Raw genomic sequence first — 27,484 nt, forward strand, 5'->3', positions numbered from 1 at the left:
GCTGTAGCTTGTTCAATTTATTTGTTGAATCGATGTCCAACAAAGAGTGTCAAGAGGATGACACCACAAGAGGCTTGGAGTGGATACAAGCCGAATGTTACACACCTAAGAATTTTTGGGTGTGTTGCATATGCTCAAGTTCCAGAAGCCAAGAGGAGGAAACTTGATGATAGAGGTGAGAAGTGTGTGTTTGTGGGCTATAGTGAAGAGTCCAAGGCATACAAGCTCTACAACCCACTAACTGGCAAACTAGTGGTTAGTAGAGATGTCATCTTCAGTGAGGAAGAGACATGGATGTGGAACAACAAAGAAGTCAGTAAAGAGAAGATCGTCTCCACTGATTTTGAAGAACCAGAAGTTGTACCACCGATTGAGCAACAGCCTGCTCAAACAATCACAACAACTCCAGTGCACAGAATTGCAAGGAGTGGTCCTACATCTAGTGAGGAAAGCAGCTCCTCAACTCCAGTGAGGTTAAGGAGTCTCACAGAGATTTATGGACAAGAAGAAGAAGAAGAAACCAACCTTTTCTGCTTGTATGCAGACCACGAGCCTTTCTCATTCAATGAAGCTGTGGAAGAAGATTGTTGGAAGAAAGCCATGGAAGAAGAGATCCATGCCATCGAAAAGAATGACACTTGGGAGCTGACAAAGCTCCCACCAAATCAGAAGGTTATTGGTGTCAAGTGGGTTTACAAGATCAAACGCACTGCAGATGGGAGTGTGGATCGATACAAATCAAGGCTTGTAGCAAAGGGCTACAAACAGAAGTATGGAGTGGACTATGATGAAGTCTATGCTCCAGTTGCGAGACTTGACACGGTAAGATTGCTAATCTCTCTTGCCGCACATCATAAATGGAAAATTTATCAACTAGATGTCAAGTCAGCCTTCCTTAATGGAGTACTTGAGGAAGAAGTGTACGTGGAACAACCGGAAGGCTTCCAAGTACAAGGAGAAGAAGATAAGGTGTATCGTTTGAAGAAGGCTTTGTACGGCCTCAAGCAAGCACCACGAGCTTGGAACTCAAGGATCGACAACTACCTTCACCAAAATGGATTTCAGAAATGTCCATACGAGCATTCAGTTTACATGAAGAATGGTGAAAAAGGGGAGTTCTTAATTATTTGTCTCTATGTAGATGATTTATTGTTTACAGGAAACAATGAGGCAATGTTCCATGAGTTCAAGCAATCCATGTTCAGTGAATTCGAGATGACTGACAATGGATTAATGTCATACTTTCTTGGCATAGAAGTGAAGCAAGAAAGTGATGGTATCTACATCTCTCAACAAAGGTACATGAGAGACATATTGAAGAAGTTCAATATGGACAAATGCAACACTGTCAATACCCCAGTCGCAACTGGATTGAAGCTATCCAAAGGAGGAGAGGGTGAGTTTGTAAACTCAACAGTGTACAAAAGCCTCGTTGGAAGCCTAAGGTACCTTACAATCACAAGACCTGATATAGTTTATGGTGTTGGACTCGTGAGTCGATACATGGAAACACCAAGGGAGTCTCATTGGCTGGCGGCCAAGAGAATTTTGAGGTACATAAGAGGTACTCTAAACTATGGTCTATTTTATAATTTTGGTGAAGATGCAAAATTATTTGGTTATTCAGATAGTGATTGGGGAGGTGACCAAGATGAAAGGAAAAGCACAACTGGCTATGTGTTTTTTCTAGGATCAACAGCTTTCTCATGGACTTCAAAGAAGCAATCAATTGTTGCTTTGTCATCATGTGAAGCCGAGTATGTTGCTGTAGCCTCAACCGTGTGTGAGGCAATTTGGTTAAGAAATCTGTTGAAGTCAGTGTGTCATCCACAAGTGGAATCGACTGTGATTCACGTAGATAACGTGTCTGCAATCAAACTTGCAAAGAATCCTGTTCAACATGGAAGGAGCAAGCACATTGATACCAGGTTCCATTTTCTAAGGGACCATGTGAAGCAAAAGACAATTGAACTTGTCTACTGTCACACCAAGGAACAAGTGGCAGACATCTTCACAAAGCCATTGCCAATTGAAACATTCCGGCTACTGCGTGAAATGCTAGGAATGAAGGCGTTTTGATTTGAGGAGGTGTGTTGGAAATTCAAATCAAAACAAGTTGCCATTGTTGAAAATCAATGTCAAAGTTAGGCATTGAAAGTTAGGCAATGTTAGGTATGGTTGAATAAAAATTATTAGGTGCAATTAATGTGTTTTGTGTGGTAATAAATAATCTTAGTTTAATCATTTGGTTTGCTATAAATACCTAAGTTCTCAAGCATTGTAAATCATCCCATCCAAATCCCATTTCTCATTCTCATTTTAAGCTTGTAAGCTATAGAGTTTGTAAACTCTCTTTTCATATATCAAAGTCCAAGTGTTTTGCCAAAGCTTGTTGCTTCCCTCCTTTCTCTATTTCTTTCTTTGTCCAATTTTATTTGAGAGTGCAAAGTGAAAGAGGTGTGATAGAGTTTGTAAACTTATCACCCACATATTTTGGTATTGAGTTAGTAAACTGTCAAATACCAACAGTCCCAACCAAACTTATGGAGTCCTTACACAAACGAGCTGTGGATCATCCAAAGGTACAACACATCCATAAAACTAACCATATATGGAATGCATCATCTCGGAGTTCTTCTGAAAGCTTGCCATAGGATTTTCACCAAAAAGTAAGTTATTACTTTATCATCTTATTGGAATATTGTGCTCATTTACAAGTATGGCAAAAGTCATTTATATGATGCGCAAGCACAGGAAGCTAGCTGTATACTTGTATTTTCAGTTTGGTGAGCCACATAATGTACGAATTGAGATTTTATTTGATTGTCATTCTGGTTTTTTCTTGAAATGTCCTTTGCAGAATCAAGTTCCAGAGAAGTACAGTGCAAAGATCACTTTGTGTGAAGATGCTTCTTAATTATGAATCGAAGCTGCTAAGACTTTTGTACATAAATTGCACTAGTTAATATTACATTTTGGGTATAATTTGAATGTATAGTGTTGGCTTGAGTAGTGTAATTAGATGTAATTACATATTTGTTTCCTACTGCAAATTAGGTTAACTATGTTTTATTGCCCTTCTTTCAATACAAATCTCTGTACATTCTATATAACTTTCAAAGCGAGAATAATATCATATATAACAGAAAATTGCCCCAATTTAGTTTTTCTGATATCTTTTTGACAAGTTTCTCTAAGATTTAACATGGTATCAGACCAGAAATCCTAGGGTCTCGATGTCTCGAAATACCCCCCCACCTTGCCAATTTGTTTTTCTTGCTAAATATGGGAGTGTGACGACACCACCAAGAGCCCGATCTTGGAAGATGGTGGCAACGACTCCTTTGTTGTCCCTTCCAAGACCTCGACGAGAATGATGAATCTGCTAATTGCGAAGACTCTGACCTACTACCATAATGACCCCAAAGACAGCCCCGAATATATGAATGACGACCTGATGGTACAACGTACAGCGCCAATGGCAAATAACTACGGCTATGCAGTCAATACTTTCAGCTATGATTCGTGATCAGGCATGGATCATTGACTCTGGACGAACATATAATATGACCTTTGACCCAGAAATTTTCATAATTCTACAACGTACGGAACCTCACAGGACAAGCGTAGCAAATTTTGAAGTGTCAATGCATCTTCTCTGATGACTGGAGCTGGGATCATATGCGCATATCATTCAAGTAAATGTAGGTCCACGATTGCTTTTAGCTCTCATTTATGCATTCCAAGTTAAAAAAATCCTATGATTACTTAAGTTTTCTGCCTGTATAAACTCCAGTGACTTCTGAAAGGTAACTAGAATTCCCAACCTTCATATCAAAACCTGAAAATTTAATTACAAGAGAAACAGAAAAATACATATTACGTAGAGGTATCCTCAAAGAGAACATCAGTTATGAAATTCGGTGGTTCCTCAAACCACGTCACCTCCTGCTGACATTCAATGCCTGCCCTTGCAAATCTAAAGCCCATATGGAATTAAATGTGAGTAAATTTTCTTTACCATTGTGTGCTAAACCTGATAATGTTAGGAAGAACTAAATTTATAAACAAAATTTGGAAACTAAATAATATATCACCAATAAGCAATAAGCACGTTAATCAACATTTACGTAATAATCCAATTATCAACTTCCATGTCATTTTGTTTACAAAATTTAATGTACAAATTTAGTCTCCCTAGCATTACACTTTGTATTGTGAACTCTACCTTTTCTAATGAGAGGATTTAGATGTGGTCTATAAAATGTGGTGTCCCTAAAATCATTCAATAAAAAAATGTAACTTAGTTAAATATTAAAAAAATCATGATGAAATATATAGCTAACTTCTTATGACATATGAGTAAGAGTAATGCTAGAGAGACTAAATTTTTAGACTAAATCTGAAAATTATATAATATGTCACCGATCAGAAATAAGCAGGTTAATCAACACTTAAGTAATAATCACATCATAAATTTTTATGTCATTTAGTTTACAAAATTTAGTCCACACATTTAGTATCCTAGCACTACCCTATGAGTAATGCTAAGTAGACTAAATTTGCAAACTAAATTATGTGTCAGTAATAAAAAATAAGTATGTTAATCAACATTTTATTAATAATCGAATCATCAATTTTCATGTCATTTAGTTAATAAAATTTTATCTGCACATTTAGCCTCCCTAGCATTATTCATACCCCATGACATAAGTAGAAAAGTGTCCCGTCAATCGAGCGCGCCTTCTCAGTTCCCAAGGAGAACTTGTAATTCACAGCCAAGACAAGAAGAAAAGCTTTTGGGTACTGATTCAGTTTTGAGAAAATAGTGGGTTTGGCATAAGTTTTTCTTCTTTTCCTTTTGCCCCGGCTTTCCAATCCAATCCTTTCACAAATTCTGTTTTGTATATCCTTTCATGCTTGGTTTTAATTTGTAATTTCTTGAACGTTATTGGGGTTTGCATAAGTATGGCTGCATGCATCTCCGGATTTTGTGTTTTTTGCTTTTATTCTTCTGCTTTGTTTCTCTTTCACATGCAAATGTATGGATTGTTGAAAAGGGGGGTTTTTTCAGATACAAGCCCTTGATCAGAATATATTTTTAGAGAAAAACACTTGAAACCTACTGTTTTGAAAAAGCACCCTGCTTGCTTGCACCATTTCCGCTGTTAATTAGGTGCCTTTTCCACTACTTTGTTTTTCTGCAGTTTAGCCTACTCAGCGTGGTCGTTCTCTTGAATAATTTGAAAGAATGAAAGCTTGACAGAAGAGTTCAAGAGAGAATTAAAGACACCGGTTTTGATGCGATACAAGCTCACTACTTTTTCCAGTGAACCATTATTTACCCCTATTATCTGCACTTGTAGAATCCTACGATGTAGAAGAGATGTTTTTGTTTTTAATGGTCATAAACTTGTTTTCAGTTTAGAAGATGTCCAGTATATAACAGGGTTGCCAGTAGATGGTAATCCTGTCACTGGTGTGGATTCAAATGGTAAGGAGCTTTGTACGAAATGATTAGGTCGTGATGGTTGTGTGCCGAAGAGAGCTGGTGTCACTAAATTAGAATGGCTTAGGAAGATTTTGAGGTAGTTCCTCAAAACATTGATAAAGATAGTTTTGAGATTGAACCTTATGTTCGAGCTTTTCCACTGTATCTTATAGGCTCTACTGTTATGAAAAGTGTTATTGGTACTCCAAAAATCTCATTCTACACTCCTCACAAATGTATTTTTCTTTCCTAATATAGAAAGTTTGGAGTGTAAAATGAGATTTTGAAGTGCTAATAACAATTCCCATTGTTATTCCCCGATTAATCTCGAAAATATGTCCCTGTTAGTTATATTTCTCTTATGGAAATCTTCAAATCATAAAGGAGTATGTGTTGGGACCCAAAATAAGCATTCAGCATGTGGAAAGGAAGGCCAAGGCCTGTGCGAAGATTCAGGAAGGCGCTAGGCGGTCAAGGCTGAAAGGCTGAGAATAGTTAAATATCAAGCTGATGTGGCAAAGTGGGAGGCAAACCTACAGTTATAGGGGTGATTATAGGGAGAGACTCAGAGAATGAAAAGCATATTTTAGGGGTAAAACCTCGTAATTTCACATGGGTCAAGGGTGCAACTCAAGCTGGTTAGGTGGGTTGTAAGGTCAACCCAATCCTAATCCAAATTGTACAATTCAAGCTCGGGTTCGGGTTGGGTTTCATTCGTGTTCATTTGGGCTCGGGTTTAATTGGGTTCGGGTTGCCCAACTTTTTCGAGTTCAATCATGTAACAACTTAGTTTTCAAGAATTCCTAAATTTCATTTCATAAATTAATCGAAGTTGATGAGCGATTGCTTCGAGACATAAAGAATTTAGGTTTTGGAGTTGGACAATCTACTATAAAGTTTTAGGTTTTAGAGACTACGAATATGGGCTAACTAATCAAAACTTCTTATTCCCTAAAAGCTTAAGTAATTATAAAGGGTAAGGGAGTTGATTTTTGGACTTGGCCCACTTAGATGTAGTATGAGCATTAATTGATATGGGTTACAATCTAGTTAGATTGGGTTTGGTTAATCGGGTTAGGTTGGGTTAGGGATGGACGGGCAAATGATCAACCCAACTCAACCCAATCAATGAATGGGTTGAAATTGGGTTGGGTTCAGCAAGTTTAGGTTGGCCCAATCCAAGTTGCATCCCTAGGGTCAAGTGTGAAACCACCACTTGCCTATCACATCAAGCAAGGGGGCCTTAATCCAGAAGGGAGGAGGTGCTGTAAATGCTACAACAGAACACGAAAACAAGGACACTCAAATCAAAACTCTGCTAAAACTCTTAAACTCTCTGTTATTCTCCCTACATTCTTCTTGCGCATCCTCAATCATTCCCTTAGTTATAGCTCTGTTGCAGACTCCTCGCAATATCGATTTAAGTCCTAGCCACAACTGAGACCCTCTCGCTCCTAGAAAATGGCCCAACCTTTGTAACTGGCCATAAGAGGTGCCTGATAGGCAAGACTCTAAATCCAACGAGGTTTAGAACGTGCCCGAACTCATTTATTATTCTGTAATGCATTAAGTGTTACTCTTTTTCTACTTCGTACTCACTTTAAAGTCCATAGGCTGAACCTATGTATTTATTGTCTTAAAAGCTTGACTTTGTTTCTATTTCATGCTTTCTCAATCGAATCTAATGAAATGAAGGCATTTCTAATCAATCTTGAACTAATTAATACTTGGTAAATAACACCAATCAAAAGTCCTTGGTCTCAAGGCATAGAAAAGTACCTTAAATGTACTTAACCCCTCTGTAAACAATCATTTGATAAAAGAAGTCATTTTACTTGTGGCACAAGTAACCAACCCAGCCATGCCCGAATGGCCTACAGTCTATGGTCTTGGCCAACAGTGGCACGCTCAGCATTCCATAGTTTTGATAGAAAGCCTAAAAGCCTAAACCAAAGGCTCTAGAAAGGCATCTTTAAAGCTAATCACTCAATTCACCAAACACACAGGGGGAGTTGTCCGAGGCACAAACCAGGCCGAACACTTAGGGCTAGTTTGGTATTGCTGTGCTTTGAAAAAAAGCTACTTCTGCTGTGCTGTGAGAATAAGCAGCTGTGAAATAAAGCAGTAGAGTGTTTGGTAAACTTTTTTGTAAAAGTGCTTTTGAAAAAAAAAAACAGTATTATAGTATTTGGTAAACTTTTATGTAAAACAGATGTGAAAAAAAGCCGGTTTTTCAAAGCTGGGTTTTGCAGCTTCTTGTTTTTGGCTTTTTTTCACCCAAAACTGTGAAAAAAAGCTGAAGCTGAATGTTTACCAAACACAAAAACAGCTCCCAGCTTTTTTTGATACCAGCTTTTTTCAGAATTACCTCAGTACCAAACCAGGCTTTAGTGTCCTTATTCAAAGCAGTGTTCGTGTAATCCGTTTATGCATTGAGGCAGGAATTCATTTTGATATTTCTTTCTTTAGATAGATACATAATACACATGATTACTGAAACATAACAAAAAGAGGTTGCTTGGAGTGTCCGTTTGAGAAATGCAGAAGGATATTTAGATTTAAAAGACGGGTATTGTTTTTTATTTTTTACTTTTTAGCATCGGATTCTTGTTCGGTAGAGCATTTTTACTCTCTAAACACAATGGAAATGCAAATTTTTGTGCAGCACTTACTACTAAGTCCTCTCCGGTCCGTAATGTCCTCGCACTGCCGCCCAAGAGGAAGAAAGTTGTTCATGCTGAGTCGCTGACCATAACCTCAATATTGAGGTAATAATATATTGACAAATTGTTAGCGTAGTGTTCGTCACCTCGTCAGCCACTGCAAGAAATAAATGCTTTGCTTTGAATATTCATTGGTACTTAATGTGTATTACTTCTCAGCTTGACCTCTTCAATATCTTTAGCTCCGACCATTCATCCTTCGAGTACAACTCTGATCTTGCCGACAAACCAATTCGATTCAGGCTTGTTTTCTACAGAGGAATCGCACAAGGTTATGCTACTTGACTAGCAACATTGTTTTATCCCTACTGTAGTTGTTGGACGAGTCGAGTTCTTTATTGGCCGATTTTAACAAACTATTTTTGGGGTGTGGCACTCGTCCTTCTGATGTTCAACAAACTATGACTGTGAATTCTGCGAAGCAGACTAACTGAGGAATCCTTAGACCTGGTTTTGATGCTTTAACTAACCCTGAAGCACAAGAAGTTTTTCTTCTTTCTTCAAAGGTTCTTTTGTTAACCGGTGTGTTCCCATCTAATCATTTGAAGACTTGGCTGACGACATTTAGGGATATCCTTCAAAACAGTGCCGCTGCCTTTCTTCAAGCGCAGAGAGATATCGAAACAATTTCACAATTACCTTCTCTTCAGGAATTCTTGGATGAGCCAGTTGTTAAAATTCCTTCCCTGTAAGAGCGCTGTCATGTGGCTATCGTGAACATAGCCCATCTTAGAGCAATCCTAGACTCTGCGCTTGAGAAACGAGATGAAATGGATAGAGTTCTTGGTGCTATGTTTGAGAAGACTAAAATTTGCCAAGCTGGTTGATGAGGATGATGTGAATATACGCCAGCTTAGAACAACATGAGACGAGTGCCTTGAGAAGCAATCTGAGATGGATGAAGCCTTGGAAATTTTGAGTAAAAATTTCATTGTCCCACATTGGTCATTTTCAGAACGTTTCCTCACTTTATAAAGCTTTGTCCTTTACAAAAAATTATTGGAGTGATAGGCATTGGAGAATAAAATTGGGCTCACCTTGGGATTAGGCTTTGGGATGTACTAATTAATTAATTTTATTTTTACTTAATTTCGAATTTAATTAAATTATTTTTTATTTGAACCGAATCATCTTTTCAGATGGAGTCTGAAATAAAAAAAAGTACCCCTCTGATGAGATATCTCCTAACAGTCACATCACATTCTCATACCTGCTGCGAACATGCATAATCCCACTATTATACATCTATCTGCATAGCATTTAGAACACAGAAAATGCAATTCTTCTTTTATAATTTAAAACATCCTTACTAAGAGAACCACATAGAAATTCGCCAAAAGTAAAGTTTTCCGGTACTGGAATTCTGACTTGATCTTTGAATCCTGGTGAAGCAAACGTTTGTAAAACTACAAGCACTGAGTAGGGACGAAATTTCTGTTTCAAGGACATTGCGGTACGCAAGCCTCGATCTTCAATATTTCTGTTCAATATTATTTCATTGTTCATACTCTGTTAATTTCCTATTTGCATTTATTATTTATTAACATATATACTTATATCACAAATTGTTGACATATATCCAACGTGAAGTTCTTGCTGCCTTCCTTAAAATGACTTTGACAGCAAAGCAGAACTTGGCTTCCATGAATCCTCAGGCAGCTGACGTTCAGTCCAAGAAGCGGGCAGCCAAGATGTTGATTGAGCAATGCGAATCTTCTTGGTTCGACCTCAGGACTAGTTTGTTGAGACATCTGTAAAACGCATTTGGATAACTCGAGCTTACGGTTCTGAGGAAGTTTGATGATGATCCTACCCATTTACAGATTGTCTCGCTAACTGGAGTTATACTTTGGGCATAGGAATTTACTAATTTGATGATCCTCCTGGTTGTGTTTGATCTAGATTAATTCATGTTGTTTTTAAGGGTCCCCATTTGGTATCAACGACTTTGTTTGGTTGTTTGTTTGGGATTCTTCCCCACTGAATAGTGTTTACCCATAAATAAAATTAACAGAGAAAATTTTAATTTTAATAATTCACAATAAATAAAATTGGAGCCTCAAATTTTGAGACTCAAGAAAGTTGATTGAAGTGAAGAGGCCTTGCCGGGTAGATATGTGTAAGTCTTTATTTTATTGTTATGAAAAGTAATAGTATACTCGTGTCATGTAAGTTGTTCTCTCAAGAAAAGAAGAATTAAGAAGATATAACTGTGGGACCCATCTCGGACTCCATAATCAACGAGTTAGGGCTCATCTGAACTTGAACTATCGTTGTTACTCATTCATCATCATACCAAGGCTGCTATGGCTGTGATCATGATCGTGATCAGAGGTGCCGAGAATCAAGATCAGACGGTCGTAAGGCAGCTTCTGTTGTGGTTCAATTTCTTGCTCTAAAAGCAGACATGCCATATTGTGCGCACAAGTACAATTAACCTCAATGCAAGGATTGTGTATATACATATTCAATGTATATTTCTTAATATTGTGTTCTAGTCACAAACTTATCATTACCACATTTATAATTCGTGTTCATAACACCAAGCGACGATGTTGCATTCACGAACGAAAACATTTGGTCCTCAAAATTTCTTGTCCGAACCAGATCAGGTTTTTGAAGGGCAAAGCAATTAATGAGTTTTCACTTCGAATTCTCTATACATCATATGAAACAGAAACTGAATTTCTAATCACCTCAGCTGGCAAACCATTTCACCGTATGAAATTAATATCTGATTTCAAAGTTTGATCATGCTTTGTATGTATACATAACAAGATTGGGGAGCAGGAAATGCCACCGAGTATACAGAAACTCTCCTCAGCTTCCAATACAGCCGGCCTCCGCCCTGACGACACTGTCGACGGCTACAAGGGGCAATCGAATTGTTTGAACACCGTCTTTTCCATTAGTTGTGAGAGCTACAAAGGCGATCGAACTTGCGGATTAAAAATACAGATGCTTGCTATAGTATATAGATGCTCCCTTCAATACCAGTTTACCATTGTAACTTGATAGCATTGCCTGGTAAGAGCTCACGCATATCTACAGTGCGGCTGATGCTCAACTTCAAGGTTGAATTCAAAGTATGCCCGTCTTGTTAGCTAAACGAATGTCTCAACTAAAAACAGAAAGCGCGTCTTCTGAGTCTACTTTTACCTCAAAATGACACAGAGGAATCGTATTGGGCACTTGTAACGTCCAGAAAGGTTCGAGTTCATCACCATTAGTAACTGTAGATTGAAGATCGGCTAACTAGTTCGAGATTGAAGATCTACAACCCCGTCCCCTCCTCCCTCATCACCCACACCACCACCATCGGAAGCCCATACAAAGAACCTCAGACTAGAAATTAAACCAACCTTCACCATGTAAATCAGTAAATGGCATGAACTTTGAAAATGCGAAGTTAATATCAAGGGCAACTTTTAGCCAAGCAGGAATGCAGAAGCTCAAGATGGCAAAGAAGAAGCTGCACTTTACCATTGATGCAAACGATCCTACGTACTCAAGCAAAAGATTTGTAGCTTCTCTGTATCGACCATAATCAACATATAGTTGGAATATTACACATAACGGTATTAGATTTTACAATGTACGTAAAATCGGCTTAAAAACTTTCATCATGGTTGGACAATTCTAAAAGAAAAATGCATACAAATGTTCAAAATCCACGAATATTACACGTAACGGTACTGAAAAGTGGTAAAAAAAATTGTGAGCAAACTCTGTCAAACGAAAATAGGGAAATAGAGGATAAGAAAAAATTGCATACGAAACTCAAATATCTTTACGACACCACTCTGATTACAAGCCAAGTTGTCGATTCAAACATAATAGAGTACAAGGAATTTCATTGTTTAAAACTTTAAACCCTCCTCTAAGTGCATTTTTATCCGACATATAGCCCCATCTGCAGGTATCAATACGTGTTTGCCCATCAAACTCCTAAATACTGCCATGGCTACAAAAACAAATACAAAAAACCGTGCACATCATCGGCCACAGAGAACTAGAGGCCAAGCGTTGAGAGAAGTTCACGCCATCTTGGAGTCTCTTCATCGAAAATGTAGGTCAATGGGGAAACTAGAACTCCGCTGCCTCCAATCTGCACAAATTAGAGCAAAGAGAAATTATTCAGTCAAACATGGAATTAGATTTAAAATTTCAAGTAACATTGACCAATACTTTTATAATAAATATCATGGCTCACCGCTCTCAGTTGTTGAACGGACTTGTAGAGTGCCTTTTTTGGCACACATATGACTATGGCATAGTAATCGACTGCAATTTGCCCACCACATTTGCAAAAAACTGGACTTACAGTGGGTCCCTGCATGTGTAACCATGTACATTATTTACAGACTCATCAGACGGAAAAATAAGGATCCGTTTATATAATAATGGTGATAAAAGACCACTCATTGTGGTATACTGCAACTTATGGGTCATGGTTAGAGTGATGCTTCATTTCAAATCTCACCTGCAAACCAGATAATGATGCCTGGCTCAAGACTCGCTCAGCCACTTCCTTTGCACTGTTTCCTCTCATATTTGCAACTACCTGCCATAAGCCCATAAATATGTAAGAAAACAAAAAACTGAAGGGGGCAAAAATGGACTTTTAAAGCCATGAAATACGCACCGTGAACTGACCCTCTGCCCTTAGATGTGCTTCTAATCTTTCAAGAATCTCATGTGTCGTGTCAAGAGCGCTTTTCCTTTGGATCAATGACCTCTTGCTTGCAACAAGAACTGCCTAAAGAAATTCTAATTACAACCGTAAGACAAGATATAGAAAGAGCAGGGTTTCAAACCAGCTCCTTCTAGATGCATGCTTAAACCTACGAAATCACATGCTCGGTAAGATGAGCGACAAACAAAGAAGCCTACCTGGCTTTGTAACACAACTCCCCCATCAATCTCTTTTAGGTTGTTTTCTTTCAGCGTCGTCCCACTACTCACGAGGTCCAAAATTGCATCAGCTATCCCCATCTAAATTTAAAAGAGAGACAAGCAGTAATTAATTATCTTCTCCCTAGCTTCAGATTTCGAGGCCAACAACACGACATCAGGTTACATTGTACATGTTACGTGTTTTTTCTAAATGAACTTTATTTTCTAGTTGTTAAAATATGGCCTAATTAGTAGAGTAATAGGTCAGTATTATCCTATTTTGTAGTTAAATGGCATTTGACTGTACTAATATGAAACCTATATAAACGTGTAGATGTTATGGAATGAAGGGAAGAAAATCATTAAGCAAAAAAACGAAAGTTGGTCAAGAGTTCTTCCATATACCCTAAATCCCTATTTTCGTTATTCTTCGCAGCATTTTCCACTGTCCATATCAGTACAAAACGTTGGTGGTCCCCATAGAGTCAACTACCTAACTACACAGTCACTGAATGTATTGTCATCTAAAACTTAAGCATGGATTCAGTCTGTTCAAGCAATATCATAACCTTAAGATTCTTAACTGCAGCAACAAGAATCCAATAGAAGTCTGGACTAGTATAATGTTCAATGTGACAACTTATGTTTAGATATTGGTAAGTAGATAATAAATCGATAGCCTATGTTTTTCATCGAAAGGACATGAAACAATGAATTGAATATATAGATACACACACACACATATATATGTATGTATATATATATATGCTGGCAAATATGTGTCATGCTTTATACTACACTTAAAGCAACTCAACCACATTATAGGACAATGCTCCTCATAAACTCAAAACATCCCAACAAACTTTATTCTGACAAAACATATTCTTACCGCAGGAGCTGCCTCGAGTGCTCCATCAGCAGTTGAAAAACTCACATGGTTCAATCCATTATCTTTCATAAATTTAGGACCGAGCTGCAATAGAAGACAAAAGTGAAACTAAATGCAAACAAAACCCTTATTTCCAAGGATACAGCAAAAGAAACTTGTTCCCAACGTAAAACGCGAAGAATAATACAACAATAAAGATCATAAACACAATGCATACATAGGTGAAGCCAGTAGCAACTCGGAGAGGTTTCTCTTTAGTCCATTGAGGCATTTGTGCTAGCTCCTTCAGTGAATTTATATTTTCAAAAATCCCGTATTTTGGAATCTGAAAAACAAAACAAAGGATATTTAAAGGTATTCAAGATAACACAAGTAGAATAACTGGAGATTTCAAGTTGAGAAAGTAACTCACTGCAAGGGATAAACGGCAGTCCCCATAATCAAGAGCATCATGAACAATGATAAGATCTTCATTCCCCTAAAAGACAACTTCAGATGATCAGCTTTCCGTTCTCTTTAAACAAGTAATATCAGTGATAAGCGTGAAATATCAATGCATCATATTCATTTGGATAACAAAGATAATAAATACTGAAAATTTCTTAAGTAAGGACAACATTACTGCAAGAAATTTTCCTGCAATCTACGAAATGAAAGAGTTCTGCACAACAAAAAGACATCCCTTTTCCAGTTGATCAGGTCACCATTCAAAAACTAAAAGGCCAGACACACTAGAAGATGGCCCTACTTAAAAAAACTTATGAGTCATTAGTTTGCACGCATTTTTCTAGTTTATCAACTACTTCCGGGGTCTTCCCTGAAGGGATTAAAACAGGGAAGCCCTACTAAATTTTAAATGATTAGCTTCCTCCTTTATATTTTGGCCCCAAATCCGGATGATACGGTTTTTAAAGATAAATGTACTTCTTCATAGTCATTTTAGATAACAAACGTGGGAAATAGCAAAGATTTCCTCAAGAGATGCAATGACTGCAAGTAATTTCAAAACATACACAGATTACTCCGATTTCGTGACATATTATGAGTCCATATTCATAGCAAGTTACGAAAACTTGTAACGAAATTCAACAAAAAATGAAAACAAAGGAAAACCAAATTACGTAAACAATTGAAAATCCCTAAAAATAATGAAACTGAATGAACAGATTGAGATACGTACCTCTCCATACTCACTGACAGTATCAAAACCCGCAATGCCAAGGTCCAAGTCTCCAGACAATAATTTCCGCACAATGTCCTTCGGCCGCTGAAACCACACCTCCAAGTTCGATAGCTGCACACAGTAAAATCCATGAAAAATGAAATTAATTTTTCCCACAAACAAAAAAAAAAGCACGTAAATTTGAAGGATGCTTCCTGAAGTTAGAGAACCTGTGGGATTTGGGCGACGTATTGACGAGGATTGACGTGCTTGACGGACAGCTGGCAGTCCTTGAGAAGATCAAGAGTGTCGGCGGCCATACGGCCTTTGCTTGGCAGGCCGAGGCGAATCTCGTTCCGTTCAGAAACTCGGCCGTTCACTACTTCCGCCGCCGCTGTTTGCAGCGAGACGCTGCAGGAGATGTGGAAGGAGCGGGAGATGGGGACATAGTGGGTGGGGAAGAAGGGACTCTTTGGCAGGTTTGATGCCAACATATTGTTGCTCTCTTTGTTTGGATTTGGAAATGTGAGGAGTCGGAGACGGCGGTGCAGCAGATGGAGAGAAAGGAGAGAGAGGAGAGGGAGGAGAGAGAGGGGGAGGTCGTAGGTAGGTGGCTGACGGCTGAGAATTAACAAGGTTAAGATATAAGTTACACGTTGCACTTATGGCACTCCAGTCCAGTTTGAATACTAGTGTCTTCTGTTGAGATTCTTGATAGGACGCCGACACCACACATGTTACAAGTTTTTCTTTTCTTTTTCTTTTTATCATAAATAATTACACTAAAAACTTTTAAATCTCTCATCTAATACGACTCCAACTCCTCTAATCCCTGTTATTATGTCATATAACTTCTTATTTTTACACTTGAAATTCTGTATTCCAATCATTTGTACGTAATTTATGTCAATCATCTTATCATCTGTTAAAAAAAATAGAATAGAATAAAATCTCTCTTCCACGAGCAGTTCCATAGGAAAAAAAATCCATGAAGCAAAAGGACCGAGAGTTAGCTTCCCTCCATTTCTTTCATGGCCGAACAGAGTAACAGAAGGGTTTATAAACGTTTATATTCACGATAATGCTAGGAATATTAAATTTGTAAACTAAATGATGTGTTGCAAAAAAAAAATGAGCACATTTATTTAACACTTAAATAGTAATCCAATCATCATCTTTCATGTTATTTAATTTAGAGAACTTTAACGAAAAACTTCATGCACTGTTCACTTTAATGAAAAACCATATTTTTACACTAAAAAATCAATTATAGTATTATTCACTTTACCCTTTATTTTATCATCACCGTTAAAACTCAAAGTTTTTAAGATTTTTTCATTAGTTTTTTTTTTTTTTTTTAATTTAACAAAATTAATGTCGCATTACTCTTTTAATCGCATACGTTACCCAAGCTGAAAGCAACCACGTGACGACAATTTCACGCCATGCGGTGATCCAACGGCTGCCAGTGTGGGCACGCGAACGCGATCCCCGCAATAACTTCGTTAAGAAGTCTTTAGAAAGTCCCCTTCCATTTTCTTCGATTCTCTGCATACAGCAAAGCAAAACGCCTCTACTTTCCGTTGACAATCTGAGGATTTCAGGGGTTTTTTTAGTGTTTTTGTGGAATTTGATTTCGATGGAATCTGCAACGACGTCGTCTGGTGAGTCGGAGTTCGATTACTTGTTCAAGCTGCTGCTGATTGGGGACTCGGGGGTTGGGAAGAGCACGCTCCTCTTGAGTTTCACTTCCGACACCTTCGAGGATCTCTCTCCTACTATCGGTAACCTCATCATTTCCCTAGTTTTTTTATAATTAATTTTTACCATTTAGTTTTGGAAAACACACACACAAAGTTTCCCTTTTTTATGTTTTTAATTTTGATATTTTTGCAGGTGTGGATTTTAAGATAAAGCATGTCACTCTTGGGGGTAAGAAATTGAAGCTTGCAATTTGGGACACAGGTAATTAGTTGTTTTTATATCATGATTTATACTTTTTTATGGAGATTAATTTCCAAATTTGTTGCGCAAGTTTGTGATGTTCTTCAGTTTAAGATCTTTGAATTGCTTGATTGCATTGTTCAGGTAGATAATGATTTTGTATTAATTTGGTTGTGTATGTAGTATAAACTATGTCGATTTGGTTTGATTACGTTTGCAAGTTTAAATGAATCCACTGAAATAAAGATGAATTGTTGTGCATAATGCAGCTGGACAGGAAAGATTTAGAACTCTTACTAGTTCATATTACAGAGGAGCTCAGGGGATAATAATGGGTATGCATGTTTTTTTCTTTTGTATTTATTTTGTTGCTGTTGCTTTGGAATCAATGGGATTTTTTGTCATTTACGTATTGTCTGGTGCAGTGTATGATGTGACACGAAGAGAAACATTTACGAATTTGTCTGATATATGGGCGAAAGAGATTGATCTGTATTCCACTAGTCAAGATTGCATCAAGATGCTTGTTGGAAACAAAGTCGATAAGGTACGTCCTCTCGGACATTGTGGTGTTAGACTGTTAGTTATACCTTTCAGTATCTAACTAAGGGTCTCGGGTCTCAGGCCAAGTTGGTGTTGATCGAGTGTATAAACACTGATCTCCTTGTCTCTTACGCTTACTAGACTCGTAAAAGCATTGATGGAACAAAATAGTCAAAAGAAGGAAAATTGGATTAAATAGAAGGGTATGGAGAAATTAGGATTACCTTCACCTTTTAAATTCTTAATCAACATGCCAGTATAACGATTAAACACCGAAATTACTATACATGTATGCTATGTAGTTTGTCATTAGCCTGTCGGAAAGACAAGTTTTCTTCTTGCATCTGTCCGCCAGAATCCATGTTGAAGTTATCTTATTTCCAGGAAAGCGAAAGGACTGTAAGTAAAAAAGAGGGGATGGAATTTGCTAGGGAATATGGATGCCTTTTTCTTGAGTGCAGTGCAAAAACTCGAGTAAATGTAGAGCAGTGCTTTGAGGAGCTTGTCTTAAAGGTATGCAAAATTATGGTTTCCATCTTTTCTCTATGCACTACTTATGATTACTGGATTGCCTCGTAGCTGCATGTTTAGCCTTACATGGGTACATTGGAAATGGTTGTTGCTACTGTAATTCAGTAAAATGATTTTCACACCCCTATTTGGTAATGTCCCTTAATTCTCCTCTGGTTTATCCAATCCAGTGGTCAGAAATAAATATGGGTGTGTAGGGGAGAAAAGGGTGTGTAGAAATTTACTTCCGTGTCATAACGCTTCGATTCGATAGTGTCAAATCTGTTGGTTTTTGCTTACAAGCTGTTTTTCATTCCGAAGTCTGCTATTTTTTTATATATTAGCATGAACATAAATGTTTGTTCGTAGCGATATGATTGTTTGGCCAACAGTTAATATTATGGGTTTAGTTGGATGTTTGTTCTTGTGCTGATGTGATAGTACCATGTTATGGGACAGATATTGGAAACACCGAGTCTCGTGGCTGAGGGATCAGCAGGTGTGAAAAAGAACATCTTCAAGCAAAAAGCTCCTCAGTCTGATGAATCAATAAGTGGCTGTTGCTGATGGGGACTGAAGTTCAGGATCAAGATTGAATATTTGTTCGCCGAGTTTCCCTTTGTTTTCTACCTCACAATAAGCCATTCGATTCAATCTATGTGAACTGTATGCCTAATGGATTTCAGTATGTTTGATGTTTCAGTGCGATTTAAAGTTTACACAGACAATTGTAGATTTACGGTTCCAGAGCTCGAAGTTCAGGTTTTATGTCATGGTGAGTGTTGTGCTGTTCTTCTATTCTTTCTTTGCTTCGTTTATATGGCGATGGAATTGTGGAGATAAGGTTACAGTTTCTAATGTTGTTTGAGCAGAATTATAGTATTAGTACACCGTCCTAAACCATAAACCCTGAACCCGAAATGGGAAATTAATGAACGAGAGAGGCAAGGAGACCTACTCCGTCTGTTAAACTTATTAAAAGTGAAATGTAAAACAAGTTCTCGACATGTAACGACTAACGAGCAAAATGACCTACTAAACACCAGTTGTTACTTATATGGTGGCTGGGGCTACTTCTCTACCTCTTAACCTCGCATATTGCAAATCAAAACTCAGTTTACTTGTCTACGAAACACTAAGGAGAATATCTGCCAAACAATCCTTGCCGTATAAATTCAGGGTAAGCAAACCACGATTAAACAGAATAGAGGTCCACTAAAGGGGAATAACGAACCTAAAGAAACCAAGTCGAATTCAATGGTAGTGCAAGAACTTTCAGCAGCTCGGCGATACTAAGCTATGGACTTTTTCTTCTCTTCTTCCAGTTTCTGCAGCTCGGCAAGTCTTTGAGTCCATGCTCTTTCCCTTGCAACAGCGGCCATTTTTCTCTCAACTCTCTTTATAACTTTCTTCCTTTTAGCCTCCTGCACCAGAGCTTTCCTTTTCTTTTTTTCTGCCTGCACAAATTCAAACGCATTCCATATTAAAAGGAGGAACATATCGGCAAAAGGGGTTTCAACAAACATTCAAGGTCAAGTGATAAGCTTGTATGTCATGCAACTCGGAACAAATTGAAATCCCATCCCAACTCGAAGGATGGTCCCAGGCCAAAACAACTCCGTTGTAGTGATGGTTTCTCAAGTTCCAACAGAAATGACAAACTACAAAGATTGTTTTATACGCCGGCAAAAGCATTCCATGGGAATACTGCATCACCAAAATGGCTGTAGTTACGTGTTACTAATTATATAGCATTAAACTACAGTGGAGTTCAAGGATCCATATGGCCAACCTCACCTAATGAGATAAGGCTTGGTTGTCGTAGTATTCCACTATCCACGAGAAAATATGATAAAAGTATTGTCTGAATTATTACTGTTCCAAAACAAGTTCAGAACCACACTTCATGAAAATAAGATTCCTTTTCTATTTGGTAAAACACACAAGTATTTCTAATACAATAATGCAGAAGAAGCCTAAAACATAATAAGACTCATGAAAAAGTTAATGAAATACACACCAATATAAATGCACGACGTTGCCTCATGCGCTTCTTCTCATTCCTTCTCTTCACACTTCCTTCATTGGGTCTATTAGGAACTATTGGCGCACCAGGAACACACTGAACTGCAGCCAATGGTCCTGCATTCAAATAATAACAACATAACTTAGACTTGAGTCAAATCTCCAACTAAACCACTTCCCCAAACCCTACATGTAAATCAACAAGCATTGGCAAGACTCGACGGGCTAAGGAAGTGTTTTTTTCTTTCCTCAGTAACCAAACATAACATTTCCAACAGTTCAATCATATCCAAGAGGTAGTTCTTAAATTATAAGAGTTCAACTACAAACTTAGGAATGAACTGAGGATGAACATACCAGGAGGTCTAACGCTGGCCCTTTTTCGACGTGGCTTGTCGGTCGGACGCCGTTTGGGGAAACGAGTATCTGTCAAGCTGTGAAAATAGTTGGAAATGGGGAAAAACCACGGAGCTTGGCTGCCACCAGAAATGCAGCGGAGCTCAGGTTTCGGGCACGCATTGCGGGCAGCAAAGGACGTCAAGGAAGAAGTTGAGGTTCGGGATATTAGGGTTCTTGATAGAGGTCGCACGATGGACCTTAGGGTTCCGAATACCATCTCTTTTAATCACAAAAATATTGATGAGTATCTTCTAACAGTCCCAGTCTGAAATCAAATTAGTACATTACACATAAATTGCAATGAGTTCAAACAGAAACGAATACAAAACAACAAAATGCGGATCACAAACCAAACCAATGTACTTTTCTTACCACCCTAAATTTGTGGCGAGCATCACCAGCGCATTGATTGCCGTTAAATGAGTGAGATGTAATCTATTAAACTCATCTAACGGCAATCAATGCGGTGGTGCGAGCAAAATATTTCCATCACCAACACAGAAAGAATGATTTGTCATAAATTAAAAGAAACCCAGTATTTGCTTTTGGACGCACAAATTCAGAGGTATTTGTTTCCATTTCGATGGCGGAAATCAAGAATTTCAGGGTGAAATTGCAAAACCCCCCACTATACTAAACCCTGATGAAATTCTCTGCTCTAATTTCACAGCCCTAAAGTTCGAAAATAGAGGAAGATACCATTACCTGCTTAAAGCTCTTGCCTTCTCTTTTCGCAGCCAGTGTACGGTGCGTAGAGAGAGATGCGCGCAGCAGACTGAGACGGAGCGCTGAGCTGAGCAAGACAAGTTGAACAAGGTTGAGGCCCAAAATATGTTGGCTGGATTGGATCGACCCATTATGGAGCACTTTCGGCTTGTTGATAAAGCAGATCCTATTAGATTTTTTATTTTTTTGTAAATGATCTCATCTATTTTACTAAAATTTTAATGCGGGAGAGTTTTTTTTTTTTTTTTTTTTTTTTTCATCATTTGGAAAATGCTAGAGAGACCGCATTTTGTAGATAACATCGAATTCATCTTCCTAATAGAGGGGGACGTACTTGTATTGTGGACTTTACCTCTATTAAATTGATATATATATATATATATCATCAATTTAATATATATTCTTAATTTCCCATGTTTCCACATAGCCCTTCGTAGTTGGAATTGTTTCGAACTTCCACCTAGACATGATTGTAGATTTGAAAAGAAAAGTGCTATTCACACATGTATTTTCCTTCCACATGCCATTGTTAATATTTGGTCATTAATCTTTTTCAATTCATTCGATCCGATAACTGATAAGGAGTGCATAAAAGGTAAAAATAAAGGTGTGGATAGCACTATTTAAAATAAAAATATATATATATATATATATATATATTTTAGAGGGAAGAAAATAGTTTATCACATTTTTTAGAATTCATATAGTCTTGCCCTTATTTACATGTGAAAAAGACGTTACTAACCCTAAGTTTTCATTATATACGATCCAATAATATCTTTTTATTTGTATGCAAGAAGTCTTAAATTCGACTCTCATAATTAATAAATTAGATACCACATTATTATAGCGAGAAGTAGTTGAGTCTTACCTCATCCCTTATTCTAAAATGTTGTGGTGAAAAGAAAGAAAAAAGAATGTTAGGTAATAAAAATCGGAAACAGATCCTCTTCGGATCCCCTCACTGGGGATCCCGGGGATCAATTGATAGCAACCCTTCATCAAAGATCGTGCAGCCACAATTTTTTTCCTTTTTTTATATCATGCAAAACAAGATTTTAAAATATAAAAAATATTCAATTATTACCGCACAATCTTTGATGAAAGATTGATATCAATTGATCATTCGAATCCCCAATGAGAAAATTCGAAGAGGATCTGTTTCCATAAAAACCTACACGGCGACAGGAATTTCAAAAGAATGAAGTGCAAGTGGGTTCCAGCCTCCGAATGAAATCCCCACGCAAAAGCCACATTACATGGACCTGCACTTGGAAAGGGAAAGAGGCCCACGACAGCCAAGAAATCAACTCGTTACTGACTCAACGACTATTCTCAAAACCTTCAAAAAAAAAAAAAAAAATCATTAAGTTAACGAAAATTCTGGTATGTGTCCAATCTCCGGTGTATTCTAGACAGCGTCATTAAATCCTAGACATTGAATTCCTAATCAGAGAGACCTAATGGATAAAAAAGCTCATATATTATGCTCTAAAGGATACTAAAAAATCGCAAAAATAAAATTGTAAAAGTAAAACTTTTAGTATCTTTCTATTGTATTTTATATAAAAGAAGCTTTAGTCGTTTAATCTTAAATATTGAATCCCTAATCAAGGAAGTATTCTATACGACAAAAATTTTAGTCGTTAAATCTTAGTTATATAATTATTTGAATTTATAATTACAGATCTAAACGTACTAAAAATCCGAAAGTAAGATGGCAAATGGTGTCGTAATCATAAGCGCCACCATGGGTCATGACTCTATGGGGACATAGACAGTTAAAAAACAACTGTTGCCTTCCGCTCCCGCGAAAAAGCGGTTTGTTTATCTTATTCCATTTTTCACTTTCTTTTCTTTTCTGTGAAACTGGAAAGCCGAGCCTGCAAAAGTCACTTGCTGCAATGCCAATGTGCTCTCTCACTCTATCTCTCTCTACTTTTTCTCTCTCTAGGTTTCCTTTTCTGAACTTAGTGGTTGTTTTCAGATTGATCAGCTGAAGCAAGAATGGTGAAAGAAACCGAGTACTATGATGTCCTCAGCGTCACTCCCTCCGCTTCTGAGGAGGAAATTCGCAAGGCTTATTATCTTAAGGTCCTCCTCCTCCATTTATCATCTTAATTAGCCCTCGTTTCCTGTCTCGAGTTGGATTGGATTGGATTCGATAACTCACTAGATATGGTGACATGCATCTCTTGCCAGCTTCAACGTACATTGAATCTACTAAGTTACCAAATCTAATCCAATCTGATCTTGGACACCTAACGAGGCCTTAATTTGATAACTTTGTGTACATTTAAAGCGATCTGACCTGAATCGCCTTATAGTGATCTTTGTTTAGGGGTTTATGTTGTCTTTTGTGCAAATCTTGGTGTAAATAATGCAACTTTTATTTTCAAATTCTAGTAAACTTCTGTTTATTAATAGGTAGAAGCTAATACTTATGCAGGCAAGGCAAGTTCATCCGGATAAAAATCCAAACGATCCTCAGGCTGCCGAAAGATTTCAGGCAAGCCCACTGCTTTGAGCCCTTCTTTTGTATTGTTTGTTTACCTTCTTTCGAGGTAACAAAATTCTATAGCCTCTTACGAATCAAATGGAACCAGGTACTTGGTGAAGCTTATCAGGTTTTGAGTGATCCGGTGCAAAGAGATGCATATGATCGAAATGGAAAGTACTGCATATCTAGGTAGAACGCTTACATTCGCTTATGCTTGTACACGTGCGACCACTCCCGCGCACACACATATCTAAGCGATCCTATCAGAGCCTTTGTTACTAGATCTCTTTATCGTGTATGGAAAACGAATATGATACAACTGCAGATAAATTATTCTTCTTCGAATCCTACTGTCTTTTCATTATTCATCTAAGACATTCTTGATAACTGCAGATAAAATTCTTTCTGAAAATGTACTTGACAAACTTACCAGTGTTCAATGTAAATGTCAAAGCATGTACAGGGAAAAAAGCCATAGAACTTCTGATTGCACACTAAGCAGTAAAACAATTTGTTAAGCGAAAACTTCTCTACCTTATTTGATATGTGCTATGTGCAACACAACTTAAAAGTCTTGTTGTATATTGTTATCTGTCGTGCTTTAATCTTTCCTGATGTTCAAATAATTCAACGTCTCTCTTCCAAGGGAAACCATGCTTGATCCCACTGCTGTCTTTGCTTTACTTTTCGGAAGTGAATTATTTGAGGACTACATAGGACATCTAGCAGTAGCATCAATGGCTTCTTCTCAATTAGCTGGTGTAGGTGACAGCCCTGAGAAAGTTCATGATAAGTTGAAGGCGAGTAATTTCCAGAATTCATTATATGCCTCTATATTTTCTCTTTAGAAATGCATCTGTTCATTTTGCTCATGCATGTGACTGAAATACACAAGAGATGAGATGTCAGGTTACGTCTATATACAGTCACAAAAACATGATATATAAAATTATATGGGATGGTAGATTGAAAAACTTTGGTTCCCATAAGGAGACTCTTAACCTACCACTCCTTTACAATTTCTCGTCTGTTTTAAATAGTTTTAGTATCTTCGGACAATCTTACAGCCATGCCTAACTTAAATTTGGCTGTATCATTAATTTTCTCAGGTTTTCATCATATTATGCAACTGTTTCTCTGCATTCTTTATCTTCACTTGGTTTATTTTCTTTAATCTTAAACGGCATCCTTAGTATGCATCAATATAATGCAGGCCGTTCAGAAAGAAAGAGAAGAAAAGCTCGCTAACTCGCTCAAAGGTTTCCTTAACCAATATGTTTTAGGTGACAAAGAGGGATTCTTACAGCATGCTGAATCCGAAGCTAAACGACTTTCTGATGCAGGTCAACTTAAGTTTCATTGGCCTACTTATAATTCCTTTATTTTCTTATTTGATTAATGAAGATATGCATAGATTTTACGGTTATTAAAAAATTTGACGTTGTGTTTTTAAGTTCTGCACAAGAAATTTATATATCACTTCAAATCCTGCATAACTCGCATTATACCGCTTAAAATGAAAGATTAGTCATGCATTTCTTGAAATTCGCTGTTGCATCTTTATTTGATTTGATTTTATACACCTGCTTTCTCTGTCTTTCTAAATCCTATGACTCTGGCTCTATGTAGTTAGCTACTAGTTTCTGAGCCAGTAAATATCCATATTATTAAAACCTGAAAGTGTTCAGGGGAACGAATGTGTGATAAGTTTCTGAAACCGACTCTACCAAAACTTTTGTATGCTTTGTCAAATGAAACTGACATTGATTCTTGTATTTTGCTCATTTGGCACCCCATTGGTGTTTTTCGTGTCATTAATTTATATAATCGTGATTATATCATGGTGTGGCAGTTGTAAGTTCATAGAAAAAAATTACTAATGCTTTGTCACGCTTGCAGCCTTCGGAGTTCATATGCTGCACACTATTGGCTACGTATATTCAAGACAAGCGGCACAAGAGCTTGGAAAGAAAACCATATTCCTAGGGGTACCATTCGTGGCTGAGTGGGTTCGTAATAAGGGACATTTCTGGAAGTCACACATGACTGCTGCAAAAGGTTTGCTCCTCATTCACTGCCTTTAATACTTTTAATTATTTTTTTTTCAACTAATTAAGTTGAATAAAATTGAATCCAGGTGCTTTTCAGTTACTGCAACTTCAGGAAGAAACCCGTCGGCAATTTAAGATGGATGGTAGCGGCCCTGAAAATGATGTTGCATCACATATACGCTTAAACAAAGACACACTTTTGAACTCGTTGTGGAAACTCAATGTGGTGGACATCGAAGTAACGCTCTTGCATGTTTGCCAAATGGTTAGTGGTTTCTTTCAATCAATGGGGTGCTTTTTTCTTTCATCGAGTAAAAGTTTTCGTGGAACTGGTTTTGCTTTTCCATCTCCCACAATGTTTCTTACCCCGGTCAGTTTATTGCCTCTCCCTTCTGAAGTTAATACCATAGCAGGTAAACGGTTTCAATATTTTTGTGACTGGAAGCTAAGAAATCACAGTGTCTTTGGGGATGAGGGCTTTATAATTTGTTGGCAAGAATTATGTTCAAAAGATTAGTGCAGATCCTTCTTATGATTCGAAATGTGATATCAGGTTTTACGGGAAAACAATGTTGGAAAGGAGGAACTTAAAGCTCGTGCTCTGGCGTTAAAACATCTGGGAAGGATATTTCAGGTCTGCATTACAATTTTTCGCAAAATCCTTATACAAAATTTGGCATGGATGCATTTGATGCAACCGTTATTTTGATCGATCATATATTTAAGAGAAAAGCTTGAGTGCAAAGGTTTCTGATGCATATAATTTCCCTTATATGTTTGTATAGAGATGCTCAAACATCAATTCATTTAACATGTGGAGTACTGTTTAATCAGTGATCGAACTTGGACATTATGTACACACCAATGATCCGCTGACACTACAGTTTTATTTTTTCTGGTTTAAGGAGGAAAAGCAGACGCGAAATGGTGGAACTTCAAGAAGGAAAAGTTCTGTTGATACGGATGATGACGGAAGTAGTTCAGATAGCAGTTCTGAAGAGGATTCACCACGACCGCTATCATATAGAACTCCTTTTCTCACTCAGGCATGTTATAAGATCCTATACACCTAAGGCTATATATCGAAAGCATATATATATGAATCTATATACGTGTTTTAAAACAAATATAACAACATCGACGAACGAAGAAAGAGACGAAAGAAGGCGTAGCTGATGTTTTCTTTTTCTTTGTTCACTAGCAGGGTATCGGCAGACTCTTCAGATGCCTATGTAATCCAGCATTCGATGTTGACGATGAAGAGATTGTGTACAAAAGCAAGTGATACATAACATCATATGGGAAATGGAGGATTTTATATATTCAATTCAATCAAGAGAATGGCGCAAGCCAGTGTTATGTGTCAACATATTTACCCAATGCCCTCATAATATTGAGGAACAACTCCATTTTTCGAAAATATAATCCGAGTACAGTGATATATTGTTAATCCCCAACATTCATATGATTTTTTTACTTTGGATTGCTGATTTCTCTCGTAAAGTACGGAGAAAATAGATTTGTAATCTTACTAGCTGGTGTTTTAACCCCAACAGGGCCAACACAGCATGACAAAATTACAAGCTGGATAGTACAGGTTTAGTAGAAGAGTCAAAAAAGGAGCT

At 37.5% G+C, this 27,484-nt stretch overlaps 4 protein-coding genes across 4 annotated transcripts; 2 read left to right on the forward strand and 2 right to left on the reverse strand.

Moving 5' to 3' along the window:
* Positions 1 to 11,964: 11,964 nt before the first annotated feature.
* Positions 11,965 to 16,069, reverse strand: LOC137724500 (ATP phosphoribosyltransferase 2, chloroplastic-like). Its single transcript, XM_068463242.1, has 10 exons — positions 15,392 to 16,069; positions 15,180 to 15,293; positions 14,412 to 14,477; positions 14,217 to 14,324; positions 14,000 to 14,083; positions 13,108 to 13,209; positions 12,860 to 12,973; positions 12,698 to 12,778; positions 12,428 to 12,547; positions 11,965 to 12,322 (listed from the first exon to the last, which is right to left on the reverse strand). The coding sequence occupies exons 1-10, from the start codon at positions 15,653 to 15,655 to the stop codon at positions 12,227 to 12,229; spliced, it is 1,149 nt and encodes a 382-aa protein (XP_068319343.1). The 5' UTR covers positions 15,656 to 16,069; the 3' UTR covers positions 11,965 to 12,226.
* Positions 16,070 to 16,639: 570 nt separating this feature from the next.
* Positions 16,640 to 18,931, forward strand: LOC137724503 (ras-related protein RABC1-like). Its single transcript, XM_068463244.1, has 6 exons — positions 16,640 to 16,945; positions 17,058 to 17,126; positions 17,375 to 17,440; positions 17,531 to 17,652; positions 18,033 to 18,161; positions 18,618 to 18,931. Exons 1-6 carry the CDS (start codon positions 16,801 to 16,803, stop codon positions 18,723 to 18,725), a joined length of 639 nt encoding a protein of 212 aa, XP_068319345.1. The 5' UTR covers positions 16,640 to 16,800; the 3' UTR covers positions 18,726 to 18,931.
* Positions 18,932 to 19,383: 452 nt separating this feature from the next.
* LOC137724501 (uncharacterized) lies at positions 19,384 to 21,416 on the reverse strand. Its single transcript, XM_068463243.1, has 4 exons — positions 21,288 to 21,416; positions 20,541 to 20,847; positions 20,179 to 20,300; positions 19,384 to 19,615 (listed from the first exon to the last, which is right to left on the reverse strand). The coding sequence occupies exons 2-4, from the start codon at positions 20,797 to 20,799 to the stop codon at positions 19,451 to 19,453; spliced, it is 546 nt and encodes a 181-aa protein (XP_068319344.1). The 5' UTR covers positions 20,800 to 20,847; positions 21,288 to 21,416; the 3' UTR covers positions 19,384 to 19,450.
* A 1,899-nt stretch (positions 21,417 to 23,315) lies between these two features.
* LOC137722819 (chaperone protein dnaJ 10-like) lies at positions 23,316 to 27,309 on the forward strand. The gene is made up of 10 exons (XM_068461918.1): positions 23,316 to 23,402; positions 23,758 to 23,817; positions 23,915 to 23,997; positions 24,455 to 24,608; positions 25,022 to 25,151; positions 25,708 to 25,866; positions 25,946 to 26,124; positions 26,413 to 26,493; positions 26,765 to 26,905; positions 27,064 to 27,309. The coding sequence occupies exons 1-10, from the start codon at positions 23,316 to 23,318 to the stop codon at positions 27,142 to 27,144; spliced, it is 1,155 nt and encodes a 384-aa protein (XP_068318019.1). The 3' UTR covers positions 27,145 to 27,309.
* Positions 27,310 to 27,484: the final 175 nt, after the last annotated feature.

This window comes from Pyrus communis, chromosome 2 (assembly GCF_963583255.1).
Source record: "Pyrus communis chromosome 2, drPyrComm1.1, whole genome shotgun sequence".
NCBI classification, from domain to species: Eukaryota; Viridiplantae; Streptophyta; class Magnoliopsida; order Rosales; family Rosaceae; genus Pyrus; species Pyrus communis.